The following is a 21,164-nucleotide window of genomic DNA, read 5'->3' on the forward strand; positions in this document are numbered from 1 at the left end:
CATAGGAAATTGCGGATGGCTAATGCTATAACGATAGCTGCTATACGCGCGAGGCTATTTCATGTCAAAATAGGCTGCTCTGTTAATGTTTCGAGTAAATCTACAGATCGATATGGAATGGAAACATAGGTAAGTAGTACCAATGCGTTAGATTGAACTTTAGTCAGTTCCAATCATTTTATAGGAGATCGTTTGAGAAACGCGATTGTTTACAGAGGGCTCGTTGGTTATTGGCTAGTGGGTGCATACCGCAACCCTAGTCAACCTCAGTTTGTTGCAGTAAAGCTTCTATTTTATATCTATCTTATAGGCCGGTGCGCCTTATATATGGACAAAGTTTTAAAATGGGCCGTTCATTGAAGGTGCGCCTTATACCCCGGTGCGCCTAATAGGGCGGAAAATACGGTATATATATATATATATTTTTATTAAATTGTTTTGGATTGCTTATAAAGTGTTGTTTGTGCATGAGTAGACGCTTCTCATTTTGTGGATAACCACCTTTTGTATTTTAGACAGACAAATAAATAAACTAATTAACAAATACACGTTAATCTAACAAAAAGCCAATTGTAAATAAAATAAGCAACAGAAATGTTATGATAGCGACAAATAAAAATAACCATGTCTTCATCACGAAGAACGCAGTGTAGACAAAAACTAACATTTGCAACAAAATGTTCACACACGTGCTAATTTTCAAACGTATAACTTTACTATTCATGATTTAAGGAGTTACCCTTCCAATGTGATTTTTTTTCTCACTGGAGACCCCTTTGCCTACACTATATTAGATTTTCAGTGCTGATATAATGCAGTCATGTTAAAATCCCTCAACAGTCATCACCACGTTTCTAGACAGAAGCATTATTTCTTCGCCCAGTGTGAGTTTAACTTTAACTTTGCTCACCTTATATTCTGTCTGTCTGTGAATACAATTATATAAAGTTGTTTACATGGCCTATAATTCTTGAGAGCCAGGAAATGAACAGCAGAATTATTTTTTTACTCTACTCAAGGCAGGTGCAGAGGATGTAACTTTGGGTAATTCGACTCGTCACTTGAATGAAGATGAGCTCATATTCCGAAAGCTTTTTTGTTTGTTTGTTTTTCTATTTGATGCTGTTTAAATCTGTTATATAATGCATCTGTTTACCGACAATGAGCACCAGTTTTTACTCTACAACCTTTCACTCTCCCGAGTGTGCAAATTTGCTTGCTCATCCTACAAGGGACACTGTTGAAATATTAGATTTTTCAATTTTCATTCATTATAAAACCCACTTTCAATTTCGATAATATGCAGAAATAAAAAAATGTGTTCCATCACATCAACGGACATTTGTATAGAAAATTAAGTGCACAAGTTTTGACCACTCTGTTTAGTCTTGTTTTTGATATGCAACCGATCATTTACCAGAAAAAGAAAAAAAAAAGATTTGTGGTGCTTCATGATTGTTTTACACCTACTAAATGTATTTAGTGGTGTTGTCATTTTGCCCCACTTCTTCAAGCCATCATTGTGATGGGTCTGAGTCTGTTTAGTTGCTTCTGCTTCTCTTCGTTACAATTGTCCCTTTCCTATTTCTGGCAGAGTTTATTTTCTCTTTATGGATTCCAGTCTGAGTGCCGCTTTTTTTTTGTCTGCATTCTTCTGGATCAAATAGGGTCACAAAGGATGCCAGTCCTTCGCTGTTATTTACGCACAGAAGGAGACCCTAATGGCACAGATGCCGTGAATGGCCTGTAAAATGGTGGAGGTTGACCTTCTGACCACTTGGTGCAGGGACAACAATCTCCTGCTGAACGTCGACAAGACCAGGGAGATTGTTGTTAACTTCCGGAAGGGTCACACCCAACACCTGCCGCTGACCATCGACGGTGGTGTGGTGGAGAGAGTGAGCAGCGCCAGGTTCCTGGGGGTGCACATCAGTGAAGATCTCTCCTGGTCCACCAACACCGCATCACTGGCGAAGAAGGCCCAGCGCCGCCTGTACTTCCTGCGGAAACTCAGGCGAGCGAGCGCTCCTCCGGCCGTCATGACTACATTTTACCGTGGCACCATTGAGAGCGTCCTCTCCAGCTGTATTGCTGTTTGGGGTGGCAGCTGCACTGACTACAACTTGAAGGCCCTGCAGCGCATAGTGAACACGGCTGGTAAGATTATTGGTGCTTCACTCCCCTCCTTGAAAGACATTTACATCTCCCATCTCACCCGCAAGGCGACCACGATTGTGAGTGATGTGAGTCACCCCGCTCACTCTTTGTTTGAGCTTCTGCCCTCTGGGAAGAGGTACAGGAGCCTGCGCTCCCGCACCACCAGACTCACCAACAGCTTCATACTCCAGGCTGTTAGGATCCTGAACTCTCTCCCCCTTTCTGCTTAGCGTCCTGTACTTTGCGCTATGCTTACTGTCTGCTGTATGCACACTGGCTCAGTTTTGCTCCTCTTATTTATTGTGTTATTTGTTTATTATTTATTCATCACTCATTATTTATTTATTATTTATTATTTATTGTTTGTGCCTTCTTGTTTTTATTTTGTGTCGTCTACTTGTATGTCTATCGTGTACTATGTCTCGTCACCGTAGGATAGAGGAAACGGAATTTCGGTTTCTTTGTGTCTTGACATATGAAGGGATTGACAATAAAGCAGACTTTGACTTTGACTTTGATAATTAGAATAAATACAGTATATATATATATATATATATAGTAGATGTATATGTAGATGTAGCTAAGGTATACCAGTGGTGGGCTGTCAGGGCTTGCAAGGCCTTCTCTGCTGGCCTAAAAATATCTGAATCACAGACTGATGTTAGTTATATTTTGTCCATGAATACATGTATTCATTTAATACGTATTCATGGACAACATTTATTTCAAATGTATTTAATACGTATTAAATACCATATTGGCCCGAATATAAGACAATGTTTTTTGCATTGAAATAAGACTGAAAAAGTGGGGGTCGTCTTACATTCGGGGTCGAGACATTATACCCATTCACTCGTGTGCAGCGGTAAGTTAAAGGTTGCTGGTATCGACTGAGAATGTTGCTGTGATCGTGTGCCTCTTGGACACAAAGTAAGTATATACATTTCATTGTTACTACGGTACACTGTCGTGCCGTTTGTCCGATCGCGGTTTGCTTCGTGTGCGCGCCGTTTGATTGACAGGTCCGGCGCGCTCCTTTAAATTTGCCTTGCATCGTACGAGTAGCCTGTTACGCAGTGGCACGGCGACTAACGGTCGCCAGCAAATGTATTTTGTTGTCTCGATGACTTATGTTTGGTGTGTTGCCGAGAGTATTTCATTTATGGGTATTTAGTATAGCGGAACCGTTACGCAGTTAATTATGTAATGTGTGCCGTCGTGTTGTGTGACGTCAGAAGTTGAGCGTTGACTTACGAGGTGTATTTACTGTACTGTTGCAGAACCACACACACCACGCACACACACACACACATGCACACACACTCCACACACCCTTCACATCTTTCATACAATAATCACACATACAAGAATCGCATTCACACACCCAAAGACTCACCCATGTACACTACACACACCTGCTCTCACATCCTTACGACCAAACGTGTGCCTATACCCTTTTGCCAGTTTGCCTGTATGCCCTTATGAGCCACAGCGCCTGTTACTTTTTTGCCAATAATTCAGTAAAGCAATCAAAACTGAACCACGTCTTCCCTCCTGTGTTCTGACCAACACCCGGGGGCGAAAATAACATAACCATCCGAGCCAACTCCCATACAGTCCTCAGGCTCCCCAACAATAGCGGTAGCAGTTTGCATTATTTTATTGCAATGTTTTTCCTTATTCAGATTTGTTTCAACACTACAGTTACAGTTAGACTTCACTTTGATGGTTAATGCAGTTATTGCAATTTTGTTGTTTTATCACAGTATATTGGTTTATTTACATTTCAAAACCTAGAAGCCATTCATTTACAAATGTATTTGCACTTTAGTTTACATATTTAATGTTCAGATATTAAGATGTAATAGTTTTTGCATTATTTAAATGAGGCAAAATAACATGCTTTTTCTCTCGAATATATTATAATTTATAATCATTTGTTTCAGATGTACTGTAATTATTTTCTGTATAAAAATTTAATTTTGTGTTCAAAAAGTCTTTTTCAAACTTGAGTCTTGAAAAAGAGGGGGTAGTCTTATAATCAGGGTCGTTTTATATTCGGGCCATAACGGTAATTCCAAACGGTCTGTCCGCTTCCTTTCATTGCGAGCCCCCTGGTTGCGCTGCTTCCAGACGTGTATTTTCATATTTAAGCATTTGCCCAATCACATTTCAGCAACTATTTGTTGCCAGGGTCAAAGAAATCTGCCTGGAGGCCTTCACAATCAGTTCTGCGGGCCCTGTAGCATAAAATAAATGTCGATCAGACTGTTGCTTCAACTAATCAGATTTTGAGTTGGCGACACCAAGGCCTTCTAGCAGGCATACGGAAACGTCAGCGTATTCACACGCTTTGATTGGATAGTCAGAGAGTGTACTAGCCAGAGCGAGCAAACTGCATCTGTAGTGAGCTGAGTGTTCATTTAATCGCTGTTTTGTCAACCCACCAGGGCTGAAGTGTCATGCTGTCGTGTTTTGTGGATTGTTTTTGTCTTGTCCTGTTCTTCGTATTGTCACTTCCTGTTTTGTTTTGGTAACTCTCCTCTCGTTTCAGTTCGTGGGTCCTTCTTCTGCACGTCAGGCCACTTGACTTCCCTGATCCCAATTGTGTGCACCTGTGTCGTTGGACCTAATCGTCTGCACCTATGTCCTCCCCCTTCTGTGTGTGTATATACTATATACGGTCCTCGGGGGCCGAATCCTTACATGTTTTCCAAGTTTCCCTCGTTAAACACACCTGATTCAATTAATCAGGCTCCTGCTGAAAGTGAGGACGAACTGGACATTTGAATCAGGTGTGTTTAACAAGGGAAACTTGGAAAACATGTAGGGATCCGGGCCCCGAGGAAAGGAGTTTGACACCCCTGGTATATAGCCTGCGTCTTCCCCTTGTCTTGTGCCAGTGCGTCTTGTCCTGTCTTGAACACTAGCGATCACGTAAGTCACAGAAATCCCCTTAGAGATCATAGTTAGAAGATACCTTTTGTCCAGCCTGAGCTCTGTGTTTTTGTGTAGTTAGGTTTTTAGTAGTAGCGCATGCACGAGCGCATGCAGTTTTACATCTCGTCCACGAAATGATGATGATGGCAATGATGACGATGAAGATAGTCTGATTGGCCGCTCAGTCTTTCCCACTGCACCGGCGCGCCTTACGTCAGCAGCCTTGCTCGGCCAAGAGTGATTTAAACACGGCCAGAGTGGGAAGGTGTCTGAGAGGGAGGCGCGAGCATCTGTAGAAAGAGCCAGTGTGAGTGTGCATGGACACTGCCACACGGTGGAGCAAAGTCTTATGAAACTTTTATTCTTCGTTATTACCCCCTTCTCATACACTTTGAGAAGTTCTAATTACCCCCACCCCCCTTTTAAAATAAACATTTGCACCAAATTATGACCCACGGTTTTAAAACAGAAATTTGATGGCTGGACATAAAAGCCTTTGTCCACTCGCACACATAAAGAGAAAGCCCAACGACAGCAACAACTGTCGTGTAATTGTGGTCGTCAATTAGTTGGTGCGCAGTGGCCGCCCAGTGCGCCTACGCCGCGATGCTTTTGTCCAACGTGAGCCTGAGCATCTGCGCGGGCTTCAACAGTGCCCTGCACGGCGGAGCCGGGCAAGGGCACCCGGACCTGGGAGGCGGCTCTCAGCGCTCCACCCTCAGTCCGACAGGGAACCTCCTCGTGGCCGTGTGCTTGGGCTTCATCGGCACTTTTGGACTTGTCAACAACTTGCTGGTGCTGGTTCTCTACTGCCGCTACAAGATACTGCGCTCGCCCATCAACTTGCTCCTGATTAACATTTCCATCAGCGACTTGCTGGTGTGCGTGCTGGGGACGCCGTTCAGCTTTGCGGCCAGCACACAGGGAAGGTGGCTCATTGGAGCGAAGGGCTGTGTATGGTACGGCTTTGCCAACTCTCTCTTTGGTAAGTAAGTACGGTACTCTTTCCACAACATTCGTGTATTTAATTGACGGACGTTTAGCGACTGGAGGCTTTCCAGATTGCCAAGATCGATGATTCGCGGCTAAATTCACGCTTTCTGTATTTAAATGAAGGGATGAATGATTGAGAATAAGTTTTCTCACAATCAGTGTTCATCACAAGTTTGATTCAAGCCTGGAAACATAGCGTTTCGCTAAGCGTGTGTGAAAATGATGGAATTTTAATGACAATTCTCAAACTACCTATTTCCAAGTGGGCAAAAATGCACAGGTTTGTATTGCACTCCTCGTTGATTGCGGCTGTGGTCATGCTATTTAAAGGTAATTATAGACTCCGCAGTTGCGCACCATGCTCTTAAATACAACAATTAACGACGTCTTCTGGTGTAAATGAGCATTGTTCCTATTGGGGGATACCTTTAAAGACATCCCCGTTCCATCCTCACGCATCCCACAGCCTGCATGAAGGACAGTTGAGTACCACAGCTTGTATATATGGATGACATTTAAGTGGGCTCATTAACGCGACTTTACAAGCGCGTCCTTAACATAGACTGCCTGGTCATTATTGTGGCAATGACTTATTTGGGTTCTTGTGAGTGCACAGGATGAGGGAGAGTGCAGATGGTCGTTAAATATTGCCGATGTTATTGTGTATTGGATATTGTCATTGAGAGCGCCTGAGGCAGCCGATGCTCCATTGCCCCTTATTTAGCTGTGGCGCACGCTCCTTGGGTTATGAGCAGGCGGAGGCACAAGCAAGGCAAAAGGGACAGTTTTAATAAGAAACGGGACCCTGGTGTAGCTACCTTTGCTGGGATCATAAAGAGTGAGCATGGTGACGGAAATTATGAAAAATGGCCCGTTCACCTGAAACCAGGTCAGGCTGTGAAAAAAAAACAAGCCCTCATGTGTGCACCTCTTTAAATGCAGTAAAACCAGCGGGTCTGCATAATTCATAGAACGGCAATTTGATCAGAAAACAGCTAATCTGTTTTGACCTGGTGCAACAACCTGGCAATGTCCAATGAGGGGAGCCGCTCTAATGGCCCCAGAAACAAGTCAACTGTGCTGACTTCCACGTCATTGTAAACGCCCCCTCAAATTTACAAAAATACCAAAAGAAAACCCCAACCATGCACTTTGCACTGGAAACAAAAACGAATGATTTAATGTTTGTTTTTAACTGGTCAATTTTTCATCCATCATCTAACTACCAAAATATTTGTTAAATAATTCTTGCAATGATCTGAAAAAAAAAACTACTGTCTTATAATTTATTGATATCATGTTTGAGTGAGTGACCAAAACAAATCATACATGTCTAAAAGTGTCAGCATGCTTTTCAATATGTTGCATTACAAAGGCACATCCTCATAATTGTTAAAACTGCGATATACAAGGCAATCTATCAGCGCTGTTCTTGTTTTGTATTTCAGTCATTTATCTTATTCTAATTACCTGTTTGTACAACACGGGACACATCCATCAATCCACCAAATTTTACGCTCACCTACTCTGAAACATCTCCTCCAGCTCGTCCGTCTTAACAATGAAACCGTATCGCCTTATGCACAACTATTTAATAGGATCACAAAATAATCCATCCATCCATTTTCTATACCCCTTATCCCCACGGGGTTCGCGGGCGTGCTGGAGCCTATCCCAGCAGTCATCGGGCAGTAGGCGGGGGACACCCTGAACTGGTTGCCAACCGATCGCAGGTCACATAGAGATGAACAACCATCCGCACTCGCACTCACACCTAGGAGTAATTTGGAGTGCTCAACTGGCCTACAAATCATGTTTTTGGGATGTGGGAGGAAACCGGAGTGCCCGGAGAAACCCACGCGGGCACGGGGAGAACATCCAAACTTCACACAGGGAGGGTCGGAGGTGGAATCGAACTAGCACCCTCCTAACTGTGAGGTGGACGTGCTAATTAGTGCTCCACTGAGCCGCCCTCACAAAGAAATATTGAATAAAATCTCTATCAGTTTTCAGAAAGTCTTACCTCTACATTCTTTCTCAAGCCTATGCACGATAAGCTGCAGTCGCCGGTCATAAACTTACCGCAGTTTTGTGGGAGGGCTCGTATATCTTTGGCTGGCTACTATGTGTTTTGAAAAGCTGCTTTTGAATTTAAAACATTGATTCGGCTGTGTGTTGCACTTAAAGAGAATCTGGAATAGTCCATATATCACAGAAAACTGTCTGAAGAAGATATGTGGATGAAATGTGGACATCCAGATTTTGTGTTTGAGAAAGTCAAAAGCAAGGTGCTCAGTAAATCAGATTCAGCATAACATCAAGCTCATGTCTATTATTTACTTCGCTGGCTTTGTGAATTGACAACCATTTTGCTTTCCATATCAAATAATGAAACTCCTTCAACCTTTTGTGCTCCACATGAATAAATTTTACTTTTACTTTTCTTGAATCTAGTATAAACCCAAAACAGACTCTCATGCTTTCACTTCAAGTTCCGAAGCGTTTATTTTTATTTTTTAAAACAGCATCGCATATAACAAAGTCAGCCACCCAATACTGTAGTATATCTGGATGTCGTTTTGCTGAAGCCACAACCTCACTAAGTCAAGTGTTAGGCTGATATTAAACTCTGACGATGTGTTGCGCTCACATCCATAGGAGCCAATTTAGTCTGATCTGACAAGAGTTTGGCTTGTGCAAGAGGAGGAGGAGCGCCACATTGAAAGTATGTTGAAAGAGCGATAACATCATTAGCATCTGCATTGCTTGTGGATGGATGACTTATCCCCTAATGGGCTCATAAAAACCAGCAAAGAATCAGATTGGTTATATTTAGATGGAACATGTTAGATTCACTTGTGAATCTTCAGTAAAAATGGTCATTGGAGCTTGAAATTGAAAATATGTTTAAAGGCTGATGCATCAATGTAATAATAATAATAATTCATTAAATTTGTATAGCGCTTTTCAAAAACCCAAAGACGCTTACAGGGAACAAGGCAAGGACATACATGAGGGGAGGGGGACGGGGAGGAAACAATCGGATAAACTTAAGAAGAGGAAATCAGTTATGGGTAGGGGAGGTCATGAGCTTGGGAGAAGAGGTAAGTTTTTAGACGGGACTTAAATATGGGGAGTGTGGGTGAGTCACAGACAGACTGAGGGAGAGAGTTCCAGAGTCGGGGTGATGTGCAGGAGAAGGCTCTGTCACCGGATGTAGTGTTTTGATAATTAGACGCTACCCCTTTAAGAGACTGAGGAAGTGAGAGGGTGTTAAACAGTGAGAGTGGGAGTTGTAGTTGGACAGGACAAGCGAGGAGTCAATGTTATACTACCTGTAACTGCGAATGAAAGTTATTAAAGCTTCAACTTAAAAGATCTAAACTGAGAGGACATCCAGTTTCTACACCGAAGGATTTGAGTTTGGATTTTGGGACTGTCAGACGTGAAGTATTGAAGGATCGGAGGGGACGGTTGGAGCAGTAGGGGACAAGGAGGTCGGATAGGTAAGTGGGAGCCAGGTGGTGAAGGGCTTTGAAGGTGAGGAGGAGTATCTTGAAGATGATACGCTCCTTCATGGGGAGCCAGTGAAGAGAGTGGAGAACGGGAGTGATGTGTTCACGGGACCGGGTGTGGGTAAGGAGGCGGGCAGCAGAGTTTTGGACTAGTTGAAGTCTATGGAGTGAGTGAGCAGTGATTCCAGTGAGAAGGGAGTTGCAGTAGTCAAGCCGGGATGAGATTCAGCGGCAGGGAGAGAAAGGCAGTGCCAGATTTTGGCGATGCGTCGGAGGTGGAAGTAGGAGGTCTTGACAACTGAGCTAACATGAGGTTGAAAGGACAGTGTGGGGTCAAAAATAACGCCAAGGTTGCGTGCCAGAGGGTATGAATGTATGCATATTATATGTGCTGTTATCATCCTGATTAAGTTTGTTCGAGTCTCTCGGTTGGAGTCTGCTCCTTTTATACTCACAGCAGACTTTATATTCTTTTGAGAACTTCCACAGATTTGATTTTATCAGGAGCACAGACTCAAGCATTTTTGGCAACATACCTGTTCTGGATAAATTCCTCCTGCATCATTTTCCCCGTGTCTTACACTATATACTACATTTGACCCATTCACCTTTGTCGGCCACCTTTGACGATGGGGACTTCCAAAGGTTCCTTTTTTGCCTTTTCTAAATGACATCAACGCTGCGTGTCCGTGCATGTTGTTGGACTCCTGCTCCTGGGCTCAACTGGACTCTGCACACAGTCACTGGATAAACCTTGCGGTGCTCAGCCCACTTGCTGCATACTGAAGTTAGATTGCCTTTAGTGCACGCACACAGACACGCACGGACACGCGCATACACATACACATACACATACACATACACATACACATACACATACACATACACATACACATACACATACACATACACATACACACACACAAACAAAAACATGCTTGGATATCTTTAATGTGAGCACAAAGATGAATGCACACGTTCAGAGGGGAGTGATTGCATATCAATATGGGCATTTTGTAGACACACCTGGTTGGACTGAGGTTAACTTGTCATGACGGTGAAAATTGATATTAGCATGGAAAGAACAACACACATCGTTATGAGTTTCCGTTGGAGACATACTAGTCACTAGTAACTAGTTGAATAGATAGTGACTGAGGAGGATCACTGCTGTGATATATATCTTTGCATTGGAAAAACATCTCAATCCCACGTTTTTCATTCAGTCTGCCTTTTCCTGGCTACATTGTATCAGTGGTGACATTATGAGCTTGATGCTTCCTATCAGACTCTGAAGCGAGAGGCGCACGAAAGCATCAGAGCTAGGACAGAATAAAGATCCTTTCTTTATCTCGTCGTAACGTCCTTGATTTCGGGAAATTAGATTCAGCCGTTGCCTTTGATCCGTTCATTTGATTTGAGATGTTGTGAAGTTGAGCAAAAGTTGCGCTCGCTACTACATTGAATCGCCTCAAGCAGTGGGAGATGGCATAATAAAAAAAAGGACCTGTAATTGCTATGGAAAACACAATATTATAACTAGTAGACTTAAATATGTTGGCTTGACTGGAGATCACCTACTTTACTGGTCTGGAATATTAGAACAGTACGGAAAATTGTGTTAGTTCTGTCAGGGTCCTGGGTGGCATGTTTCTTTTATCCACAGGGAACAACTGTGAGCAGAGTGCAGAGGGCCCAGGTGTGTCTCATCAGGCTCGTTAAGGAGTGCTCTTAAGGAGCATGCTGTCGACTGCTCGTCACCTGAGTGTCCCTACTAGTGTGATCATCTCCATGGTTGTGCCTCTAGCTCCGCGATCTTGCTCCTTGTTCGCGCCTTGCTCATCCACGCCACGCTCTTCAGATTCCTCTGGTTCGCAGTAAGATCTCCGCCACAGTCACGTTGATTCCTCTGACGAGGTCTTGTGCATCCTGCTTGCAGATTACTTCCACCGATCACCACCAAGATCTACCCCGGTCTGGCTGAACTCCTCACGCTCCGCCACTGCTGCTCCGCTCCGTGCTCCTGGCTCAGATCATCCCGCTCTACCTCACCGCAGCTCCTCCAATAAACACTCCTAACTCATTGTCGACATCTGAGTTGGTTTTTCTGCATGTGGGTCAAATCAGTCGTTACAACAATGACAGAACACTCAGGCCAATCAGACCCAGCAGAGCCACTCAGACGCGCCCTCGCGGAACAACAATACCAACTCCAATCCCACGACTCAAAGCCCTCCTGGAGCAGCAGCAGCGAACCAATGATCAGCTAGAATAAGTGACCAAATTGCTCCAAAACACCCAGGTCAGAGAAACCCCCTTTCCGCCAGCTGGCGCCTCGAGCTCTTCCGCATCGCCGCCGAGTCTGCACTTTGGCGAGGTTCGTTCCCCTCATCCGGAGAAGGTGGTAATTGCGGAGGTTTCCTCCTGCAGTGTTAGTTAGTTTTTAATCGGTCTCCCCAGTCTTTTTCCCACGACGGAGCTAAGATCTCTTTTATTTTGGGACTCATCACGGGCAAGGTGCTGCGATGTGCAGAAGCCCGCTTTTCTGACTGCAGGTATTTTGGCTGTTCTTATGAGGAGTTTTTGGAGGAATTTAAGCAGACCTTTTCGACCGAGACCGATCAGACCGATGTGTCTCGCTGGTTGTGGGGGCTTAGGCAAGGGAATGGCACCGTGCCAGATTTCTCCATTGAGTTTCGGACGTTAGTAGCTGCGTCCGGGTGGGGCCCTGTAGCCTTAAACGGTATTTTTCTTATAGCCTTAAATGGGTCCTTAAAGGACGAACTGGCAGTCCTGGAAGAACCAGGGACTTTGGACAATTAGGGAGAGACGGAGAAGCTCCCGATGGGAGCGGACGGAGGAGAGATCACAGTTTTTAAGCAGGCCCAGTCCGCCCAGGCGATCGCCCAGCCAGTCCTCTCCAGAACCCGAGGCCATGCAGATTGGCCGGGCCCGACTTTCCCGGGAGGAGCTGCAGCGGCGCCGCGAGTCCCGACAGTGTCTGTACTGCGGCTCCCCGGATCATTTCATTGCCTACTGTCCAGTTCGGCCAAAAGAGCGGGTCCGACGGTCTTGAGGGGAGGACCGCCGGACCAGCCGACAAATGTTAAGTCTCCTCGCTTCTCCCTACCCGCCATGATGTCTGTGCACAACCATCACTACGAGCTATCCGCACTGGTCGACTCGGGGTGCGAGAGAAACTTGATCGACCAGGACTTTGTCTCCCGAGCCAAAGTCGAGATGGAGCCCCTCCCTACGCCTCTCGCTGTCGCTGCCCTGGATGGGAGAGGGCTCTCTAGCATAACCCAACGCACCAGACCCGGCGAGCTAGTCATCTCTGGCAACCATCGTAAAGTCCTTTCCTTTTATGTTTTCCCCGTGAGACAGTCAGCTCTTGTACTTGGTTTCCCCTGGCTCTAGAGCAGTGGTCCCCAACCTTTTATGGACCACGGACCGGTTAGGTGTCAGAAATATTTTCGCGGACCGGCCTTTATATAAATAAATATATTTATTATTTAAATATTAATATGTATAAATAGGATGAAATAAAATGATACGACTGGCATAAAAACAAATATAAACCACATAAAAATAAAATGTTGAATTAGTGGGAGCACCGAGCTCTTTTCTCAGAAATGAGCCGTTCCCATCTAGGCGTAATCGGAGACAATGACACCCAAAGTGGTTAAGGTTTGTCTTTAAATGCAGGATGCTTGGTCTCCATGTGCCGAAGCAGGTTTGAAGGCTTCATTGCCTCGTTAGCTAGCCTTTCGCCACATATGCGGAGTGCACTTGGCGCGTCAGAGTCACCTGTGGCGATAAATCGGGTTAAGTAGGACTCCAGAAATGTTCTTTTAAATGCAGCTTTCCTTTTCTGAAAAGTCGTAGCCTCTTCTTCTTCAGTGTTCTCATTGGACGTTTTTCCCTTTCCGAAGAAGCTTTCCAAACTTCTCTGTTTCTTGCTCATTTTTGCTTGCCTCGCGGGTTTGACTGTGGTGACATGTCACGTGACCGAGACGAGCGCCCTGTGTCAAGAGTCCTTATTTTTCAGATACACCGACAGATGTAATTGGGAGAGATTCGCCAAATTTTTTATATTTTTCAAAATAAATTCTTACTCATTTTTGCTAGCTTTGCAGGCTCGACTGGGGAAACATGTCACGTGACCGGGACGAGCGTCTTAACATGAATGAATTGATCGTCAATGGAAAAAAAAAATTTTTTTTTTTTTTTCTTGTGCGGCTCCGCGGCCCGGTACCAAGTGACCCACGGACCGGTACCGGTCCGCGGCCCGGTGGTTGGGGACCACTGCTCTAGAGACACAACTGGTCAGAATGCCATATCGAGTCCTGGTCCACGACGTGCTTGTCCTCTTGTCTTCAGTCTGCCGTGCCATCTTGCCCGCCCCTAGTAGCACCTGAGGAACCTGGGCTGATTGACCTTTCACAGGTGCCCAGAGAATACCATGACCTGAGACAGGTTTTTAAGAAGAGCAAGGCTTTATCCAGCTCAGTGGCCTAGTGGTAGAGTGTCCGCCCTGAGACTGGAAGGTTGTGGGTTCAAACCCCGGCCGGGTCATACCAAAACTATAAAAATGGGACCCATTGCCTCCCTGCTTGGCACTCAGCATTAAGGGTTGGAATTGAGGGGTTAGATCACCAAATGATTCCCGAGCGCGGCGCCGCTGCAGCTCACTGCTCCCCTCTCCCCCAGGGGATGGATCAAAAATCACACGGGGATGGGTTAAATGCAGAGGACAAATTTCACCACACCCAGATGTGTGTGTGATGATTATTGGGACTTTAACTTTAACTTTACCACCGCATCGCCCCTATGATTGCGCCATAGAGCTTCTTTCCGGAGCTCCGCTACCGTCCAGTAGACTCTACAATATCTCACGCACCGAGAGACAAGCTATGGAGACTTACATCAATTAATCACTGGCCGCTGGCATCATTCGCCCATCCTCCTCACCCCTGGGGGCAGGTTTCTTCTTTGTGGGCAGGAAGGATAAGACTCCCCGCCCTTGCATTGACTACCGTGGCCTCAACCTCATCACTGTCAAAAACAGGTATCCTCTTCCCCTCCTTTCATCAGCATTTGAACCAGTCCAGGAATCCACCATCTTCACCAAGCTTGACCTCCGTAATGCATATCATCTGGTCAGGATCCGCCAAGGTGATGAGTGGAAGACCGCTTTCAAGACCCCGCTAGGCGACTTCGAGTACTTGGTCATGCCTTTTGGACTTTGCAACGCCCCCGCAGTCAACAATGTCCTTTGGGACTTCCTCAACATATTCGTCTGTCTACCTTGATGACATCCTGATCTATTCAGGGAACCCCTCCGAACATCGCCATCATGTCCGCCTGGTGCTGCAGCGTCTCCTGGAAAATCGCTTATTTGTCAAGGCTGAGAAGTGCGAGTTCCACAAACATTCATCACATTCACATTCTTAGGATTCATTCTCGAGGGAGGCCTGACCCCGACAAGATCAAGGCTGTCCTGGACTGGCCTGTTCCAGAGAACTGCAACCAGGTCCAACGCTTTTTCAGGTTTGCCAACCTACTACAGTCAGACAGCCGCTCCCCTAGCAGCCTTGACCTTTACCAAGACAACATTTACCTGGACTCAAGAAGCCATCACTTTAAAGGAGATGTTCTCACAGGCACCAATCCTGATTCATCCAGATCCCAGCAAACAATTTACCTTGGAGGTCGACTCTTCCAACAGTGGAGTAGGGGCTATCTTGTCACAGCGCTCTGATTCTGATGGGAAGCTTCCCCCCTGTGCCTTTTTCTTGACGTCTGTCACCCGCAGAGAGGAATTATGATGTCTGTGACCGGGAACTTTTGGCCATTAAAGTGGCGCTTGAGGAGTGGTGTCACTGCCTGGAGGGCACTGAGCAACCGGTGCTAGTCTGGACCGACCACAAAAACCTGTCTTATCTACAGTCCGCCAAACGCCTGAATCCTCGCCAGTCTCACTGGTCCTTGTTTTTTTCTCGTTTTATTCTGTCCATTTCTTATCGCCCAGGCTCCCAGAACACAAAGCCAGATGCCTTGTCACACCAATTTGCTCCCGGCGAGTCTGTGGAAGAACCAGCTCCCATCCTTCCCCCCAGTTGTACCATAGGCTCCCTCTCCTTGGATATCGAGGGCCTCGTTGCTCAGGCTCAGCTACGGGAACCCGATCTAGGCACAGGGCCACGGGGAAAGACAGTCCGTCCTCGCTTAATTAACCGGTTTCATTCGACCAAATTCTCAGCCCATCCCAGGACCAGCCGCACCATCGCGTTTATCACCAGACTCTTCTGGTGGCCATCCATCCAGAAGGACGCCAGGGAATACATTCTCGCCTGTCCCATCTGTGCTCGGAACAAGTCCTCCCATAGATCTGGTCTTCTACAGCCAATCGCCCCTGGTCCCATATTGCATTAAATTTTGTCACTGGCCTGCCCGTTTCACAGGGAATGACCACAATCCTCATCATCGTCGACCGTTTCTCCAAGTCATGTCATCTTGTATCGCTCATTAAACTGCGTTCCAGACAGCTCAGCTTCTCATCAAACACGTCTCCACGGTATCCCGCAGGAGATCCTGTCTGATCGAGGTCCCCAGTTCTTATCCAGGTGTGGAAACAGTTCTGTTCAGCCCTTGATGCGAAGGTCTCCCTGACATCAGGCTACCATCCCCAGACTGAGCACTTGAACCAGGAGCTCGAGGAGGCGCTCTGATGTCTCCACTCTGATACCCTGTCCGAGTAGAACAAGTTTCTCCCCTGGGTAGAGTATGCCCACAACTGTCATGTCTCCTCTGCCACAGGACTCTCCCCGTTTGAGATTTCATTAGGTTATCAACCGCTGTTGTTCCCGGCTACCGAGAAGGAGATCTCGGTCACGTCTGTTTGACACCATATCCGACGCTGCAAGAGCATTTGGTCAAACGCCGTCAAGGCCCTTCGTCGGTCGATCGAACAGAACCGCAAGTATGCCGACCGACGCACGCCTGCCCCTCTTTATTCCCCAGGTCAGAAGGTCTCGGGATGTCCCCCTCAAGTCCGTGTCCCGGAAACTGGCCCCATGCTTCATCGGGCCATATGAGATCCTGGCAGTAATTAGTCCCTCGGCGGTCCGTCTCAGTCTTCCTCGGAGCCTCCGAGTCCATCCCACCTTCCACATCTCTCAGATAAAGCGAGTCGAGTCCAGTGCGCTTCTTTCCCCGGCCGTGCCCGCGCCTCCTGTGCGGGATCTTGATGGGGACCCGGTCTACCCGGTCCGACTGAGCGTGGGCGCCCGTCGGCAGTACCTCGTCGACTGGGAGGGCTACAATCCCGAGGACCGGTCGTGGGTGCCCCGTTCCTACATCTGCGACTTTGCCCTCGTCTCAGACTACTGGTCGTCACTCCCTTCTTCCTCTTCTGGGCGGCCGTTGAGGACGGGGTGGTATCAGGGTCCGGGGTGGCATGTTTCTTTTATCTACAGGGAGCAACTGTGAGACGAGTGCAGAGGGCCCAGGTGCTTATCAGGCTCATTAAGGAGTGCTCTTAAGAAGCATGCTGTCGCCTGAGTGTCCCTACCAGTGTGATCATTGCCACGGTTGTGCCTCTAGCTCCTCAATCTTGCTCCTTGATCTTGCTCCTAGTTTTCGCCTTGCTCATCCACACCACGCTCTTCAAATTCCTCTGGTTCGCAGTAAGATCTCCGCCACAGTCACGTTGAATCCTCTGACCAGGTCTTGTGCATCCTGCTTGCAGATTACTTCCACCGATCACCACCAAGATCCACCCCGTTCTGGCTGAACTCCTCACGCCCCGCCACTGCTGCCCCGCTCCGTGCTCCTGGCTCCGATCATCCCGCTCTACCTCACCGCAGCTCCTCCAATAAACACTCCTAACTCATTCTGGACATCTGAGTTGGTTTTTCTGCATGTGGGTCAAATCAGTCGTTACAACAAGTTCAGATGCTGTGCCAGTCAAACACTTCACACACATTAAAATGTCAAGTCGTGCACACTATTTGATTGATTTATTAAGTATCGTTTTTTTCCACGTATAATGCGCCCCGATGTATAATTTGCACCCTAAAAATGGCATGTCGATGCTGGAAAAAAGCCTGTACCCATATATAATAAGCACCCCAAATTTATTTTTTTTGATCTTTTGGTCACATTTGGGTGTGGTGAAATTTGTCCTCTGCATTTAACCCATCCCCATGTGATTTTGATCCATCCCCTGGGGGAGAGGGGAGCAGTGAGCTGCAGCGGCGCCGCGCTCGGGAACCATTTGGTGATCTAACCCCCCAATTCCAACCCTTAATGCTGAGTGCCAAGCAGGGAGGCAATGGGTCCCATTTTTATAGTGTTTGGTATGGTCTTAACTAGGCTGGATGTATTTTTTTTTGTTGGCGTTGATTTCTCCGACTGCCCGTGAAGGCACCACCGCGATCAGTTAGGTTAAAATGAAAAGAGGAAAGTGACGTGCGGACATGTGAAAAAGGCGGCTCTGTATGGGAGAGAAGTTGAAGAGGAATAAAAACACCCTTGGAAACCAAAACTTGCCCCTCGATGTGACTCGTAGCCGCAACAAATGTTTCAGATTTGTGTAGGATACATTGTGACAGCAAACGAGCAGGTGATCGAACAAGCGTCTGATACGAGAGCATTGCGTTCGTATGGAGCGTGTTTGAAGTGAACAGCAGAGACGAAAGGAACAAGGCAAAGTGTTGTGAAATAAAATATTACCTGTAATACGCATTTTGTTATTTGCTGATTGTATTAAACTATCACATTCATTGTCAGTCAAGAAGAGAAGAGGACTATTCGCATCGGATCCATAGTGCGCATGCGCAGTGATACTGCCTCCGTATGACGTCCAGTCCGCGATGGAGATTAAAAAACATAATTTGACAAAAACACAGGTTTCTGTTCCTGTCTTTGGTAATGTCACCCTGTCTTTTTGTTCCACGTCTTTGTCGGTCAGTCCTGTTGGTTTTGTTAGAGAGTTATGTTAGTTTACCAAGTCTGTGTTTTGAGTTCCTCCAATGAACCCTGGTCCAAGCTGCACTTGGTCGCCCTGCTCCTTTCCACATTCCATCCGTGACAAGATTTTCTTCAAAAATTGTTGTACCATGATTTTTTAAAAAATATATAAAAATTAAAAAAATAAAAAAAAATAAAAAAAATTGTACCCATGTGTAATGCACACCCCAGATTTTAGGACAATAAATTAGTTAAATTCTGCGCATTATACATGGAAAAAAACGGTAGTAAGAATTCTATCCATTTTCTTAAACTGAATCTTGAAATGTTTTTGAACAAATAAAAGTATGTTTTTTTCCATGTATAATGCGCAAAATTTAACCAATTTATTGTCCTAAAATCTGGGGTGCGCATTATACATGGGTACAATTTATACTTCATACAGAGGCCGCCATTACAGATGCGCTTCCTTCTCTGCTGGTCACTTAAAAAATGCTCCATACAAACACAATACTCTCGTATCAGACGCTCGCTCGATCACCTGTCACAATGTACCCTACACAAATCCGAAACATTTCTTCGCTATTGAGTTTGTTAGTGCATGCGCAGTGATACTGACCGGCAGAATAACATCCGGTTGTTCCCAAAGATGATCTTTTTTCTGAAATAATTTTACGTTTACGGACTTAAGTAGGAGTAAAAATTTAGGTGCGTATTATACATGGGTACAAGCATTTTTCCAGCATCAACATGCAATTTTTATGGTGCGTATTATACATGGGGCGCATTATACATGGAAAAAAACGGTACACCAAAAGAGGCAGTCTATACTCACTGGCACATAGGTTGTGATCCGAAAAAAAGTATAAAACAGTTATTGAAAGTTGAGCCACAAGCACTTCACACTGCCACTAATCTCATGACAGCACCTCCACGGAAACAGTAGCTGGAACCACCCAGAATCAAAACACTGCGGTAGATTTGAAAACCAGTCTAACTTTCATGCCAATGTGAAAACCGGTATTACTAAAGCTGCCCAATTAAATCAGTAGCAGGACTTGATTTCAGAGAGGGTCTTCAACACATTGATCAGCTCATTGAGTAGCCACCGTGGGTATTATTTTTCAAATCAATAGAAGAATAGTGCCCATTTTCTGTTTCTTGATCATTCAATAGGCCTTTCTTTATTCTGTTTAACCAATTCCACGCATCATTGCTGCAACGTAATCATAGCCAATCGGTTTGGATCATAAGATTAGATCAGATAACTACTACATGCTACAATGATGACTGACATATTTTTGGGAATATTTGATGTGCTAAAATAGAGAAGAAACATGATTCAATGCATATTTTCTGTGTGGTAAATAGACTTACATATGTACGTCTCTTAGCTGTCCATCGCATTCGATGATGACGCTTGCTCCAAGTGGGAGAGGGGGGCGGGTAGGGTCAGCAACAATGTCGCTGTTGGCACTTTTCGTGGGCGTAGAGCCCGATCCTTGAGCCGCATAACCGCTCAGTGATGGAGCAGGGGAACCCAGATACCAGGGGGTTACCAGCTGCCCACTGGTGTTGTTCAATGCACCTCTATCTATCTGTATCTAATACAGTAGATCCCGCCCGCCTTTTCTTGTCTTCCGGGTTAGAGCAACGCTGGCGTCTGGACTGTTGACTGCCGCTTCTACCCCGTACCGTGTCCGCTACTTGTTTGTCCCCCGTCTGTTTTGTGTTTCCCGTTTTAAGTGTGCCCGTTTTTTTTAAAATTTTATTTGCTCGCCTTTTCTCCTGCCCACCGCGTATCTCTGGAGCTCTGCTTGCACCTCTCCGATCCCGCTCCCTCTGACTACGAGCTACGCTAGCCAGCTAGCCAACCCACCACCGGACCCTCCTACCTCCCGGCTCTGAGCCTGTAGCTGCTTGCTCTTGGCTCGGCAAACGGCTCCAACCCAACTTGCTGGCCACTTGGCCGGCGTCCTCGGGGGGGAGCACCCGCTCGCTGCGAGCTCGCCGGTCGTGGCTCGGCTGTGTGCCGCCATGACACACTGGGGCGTGCCGTTTGCATGGGTACAGTCGGGATTGGCCAACACCACCACCCACTCCATCAACATCACGACTCGGTCCACTGCTGCTTCCATGCATTTCACTGCCTACCAACTTCTAGTTAACCAGCTACTAGCCATTTCTACCATCTTATCTGGATTATTCCCTGCTGCTGTCACGTCTCATCTCCTGCATGAACTATCACTTCTGCTACTCCAGGCTTCCATTCCACTAACTTCTCGTCCATTCGTCTACACTGCTGCTGATCTTCATCATTTCAACGATAATCACCGTCTCCCTGCTGCTGCTGCCTCAGCTGCCAGCAAGGCTGGGATCCTCCGCCGTCGCCGCTACATCCACCGTAGCTCCGGACTATCTTTTAAACGACATTTCCCTGATGGCTCACCCATCCCCTCTTTCTGGACTAACTCTCTCCCCCCCCCCCGTCACCCCCACCTTCCGTACTGTGAACTTCAACAATCTCCGTTCCCCCACCCCCGCTCCTTCATCCATCACCCTTGCACTGCTGAACTGTCGCTC

General features: G+C 46.2%; 1 protein-coding gene across 6 annotated transcripts in view; it reads left to right on the top strand.

Moving 5' to 3' along the window:
• The first annotated feature begins 5,703 nt into the window (after positions 1-5,703).
• Positions 5,704-21,164, top strand: part of LOC133165482 (opsin-3-like) — a 76,227-nt gene continuing 60,766 nt past the window's right edge. For all 6 annotated transcript variants that reach the window (XR_009717606.1, XM_061295164.1, XM_061295166.1 and 3 more), the window contains exon 1: positions 5,704-6,082. Coding sequence is in view for 5 of the 6 variants with exons in the window: in XM_061295164.1 (XP_061151148.1) it covers positions 5,704-6,082 (379 nt within the window). In the remaining variant the exon portion in view is untranslated. The remainder of the gene's footprint in view (positions 6,083-21,164) is intronic.

Source organism: Syngnathus typhle, linkage group LG13 (genome assembly GCF_033458585.1).
Source record: "Syngnathus typhle isolate RoL2023-S1 ecotype Sweden linkage group LG13, RoL_Styp_1.0, whole genome shotgun sequence".
NCBI classification, from domain to species: Eukaryota; Metazoa; Chordata; class Actinopteri; order Syngnathiformes; family Syngnathidae; genus Syngnathus; species Syngnathus typhle.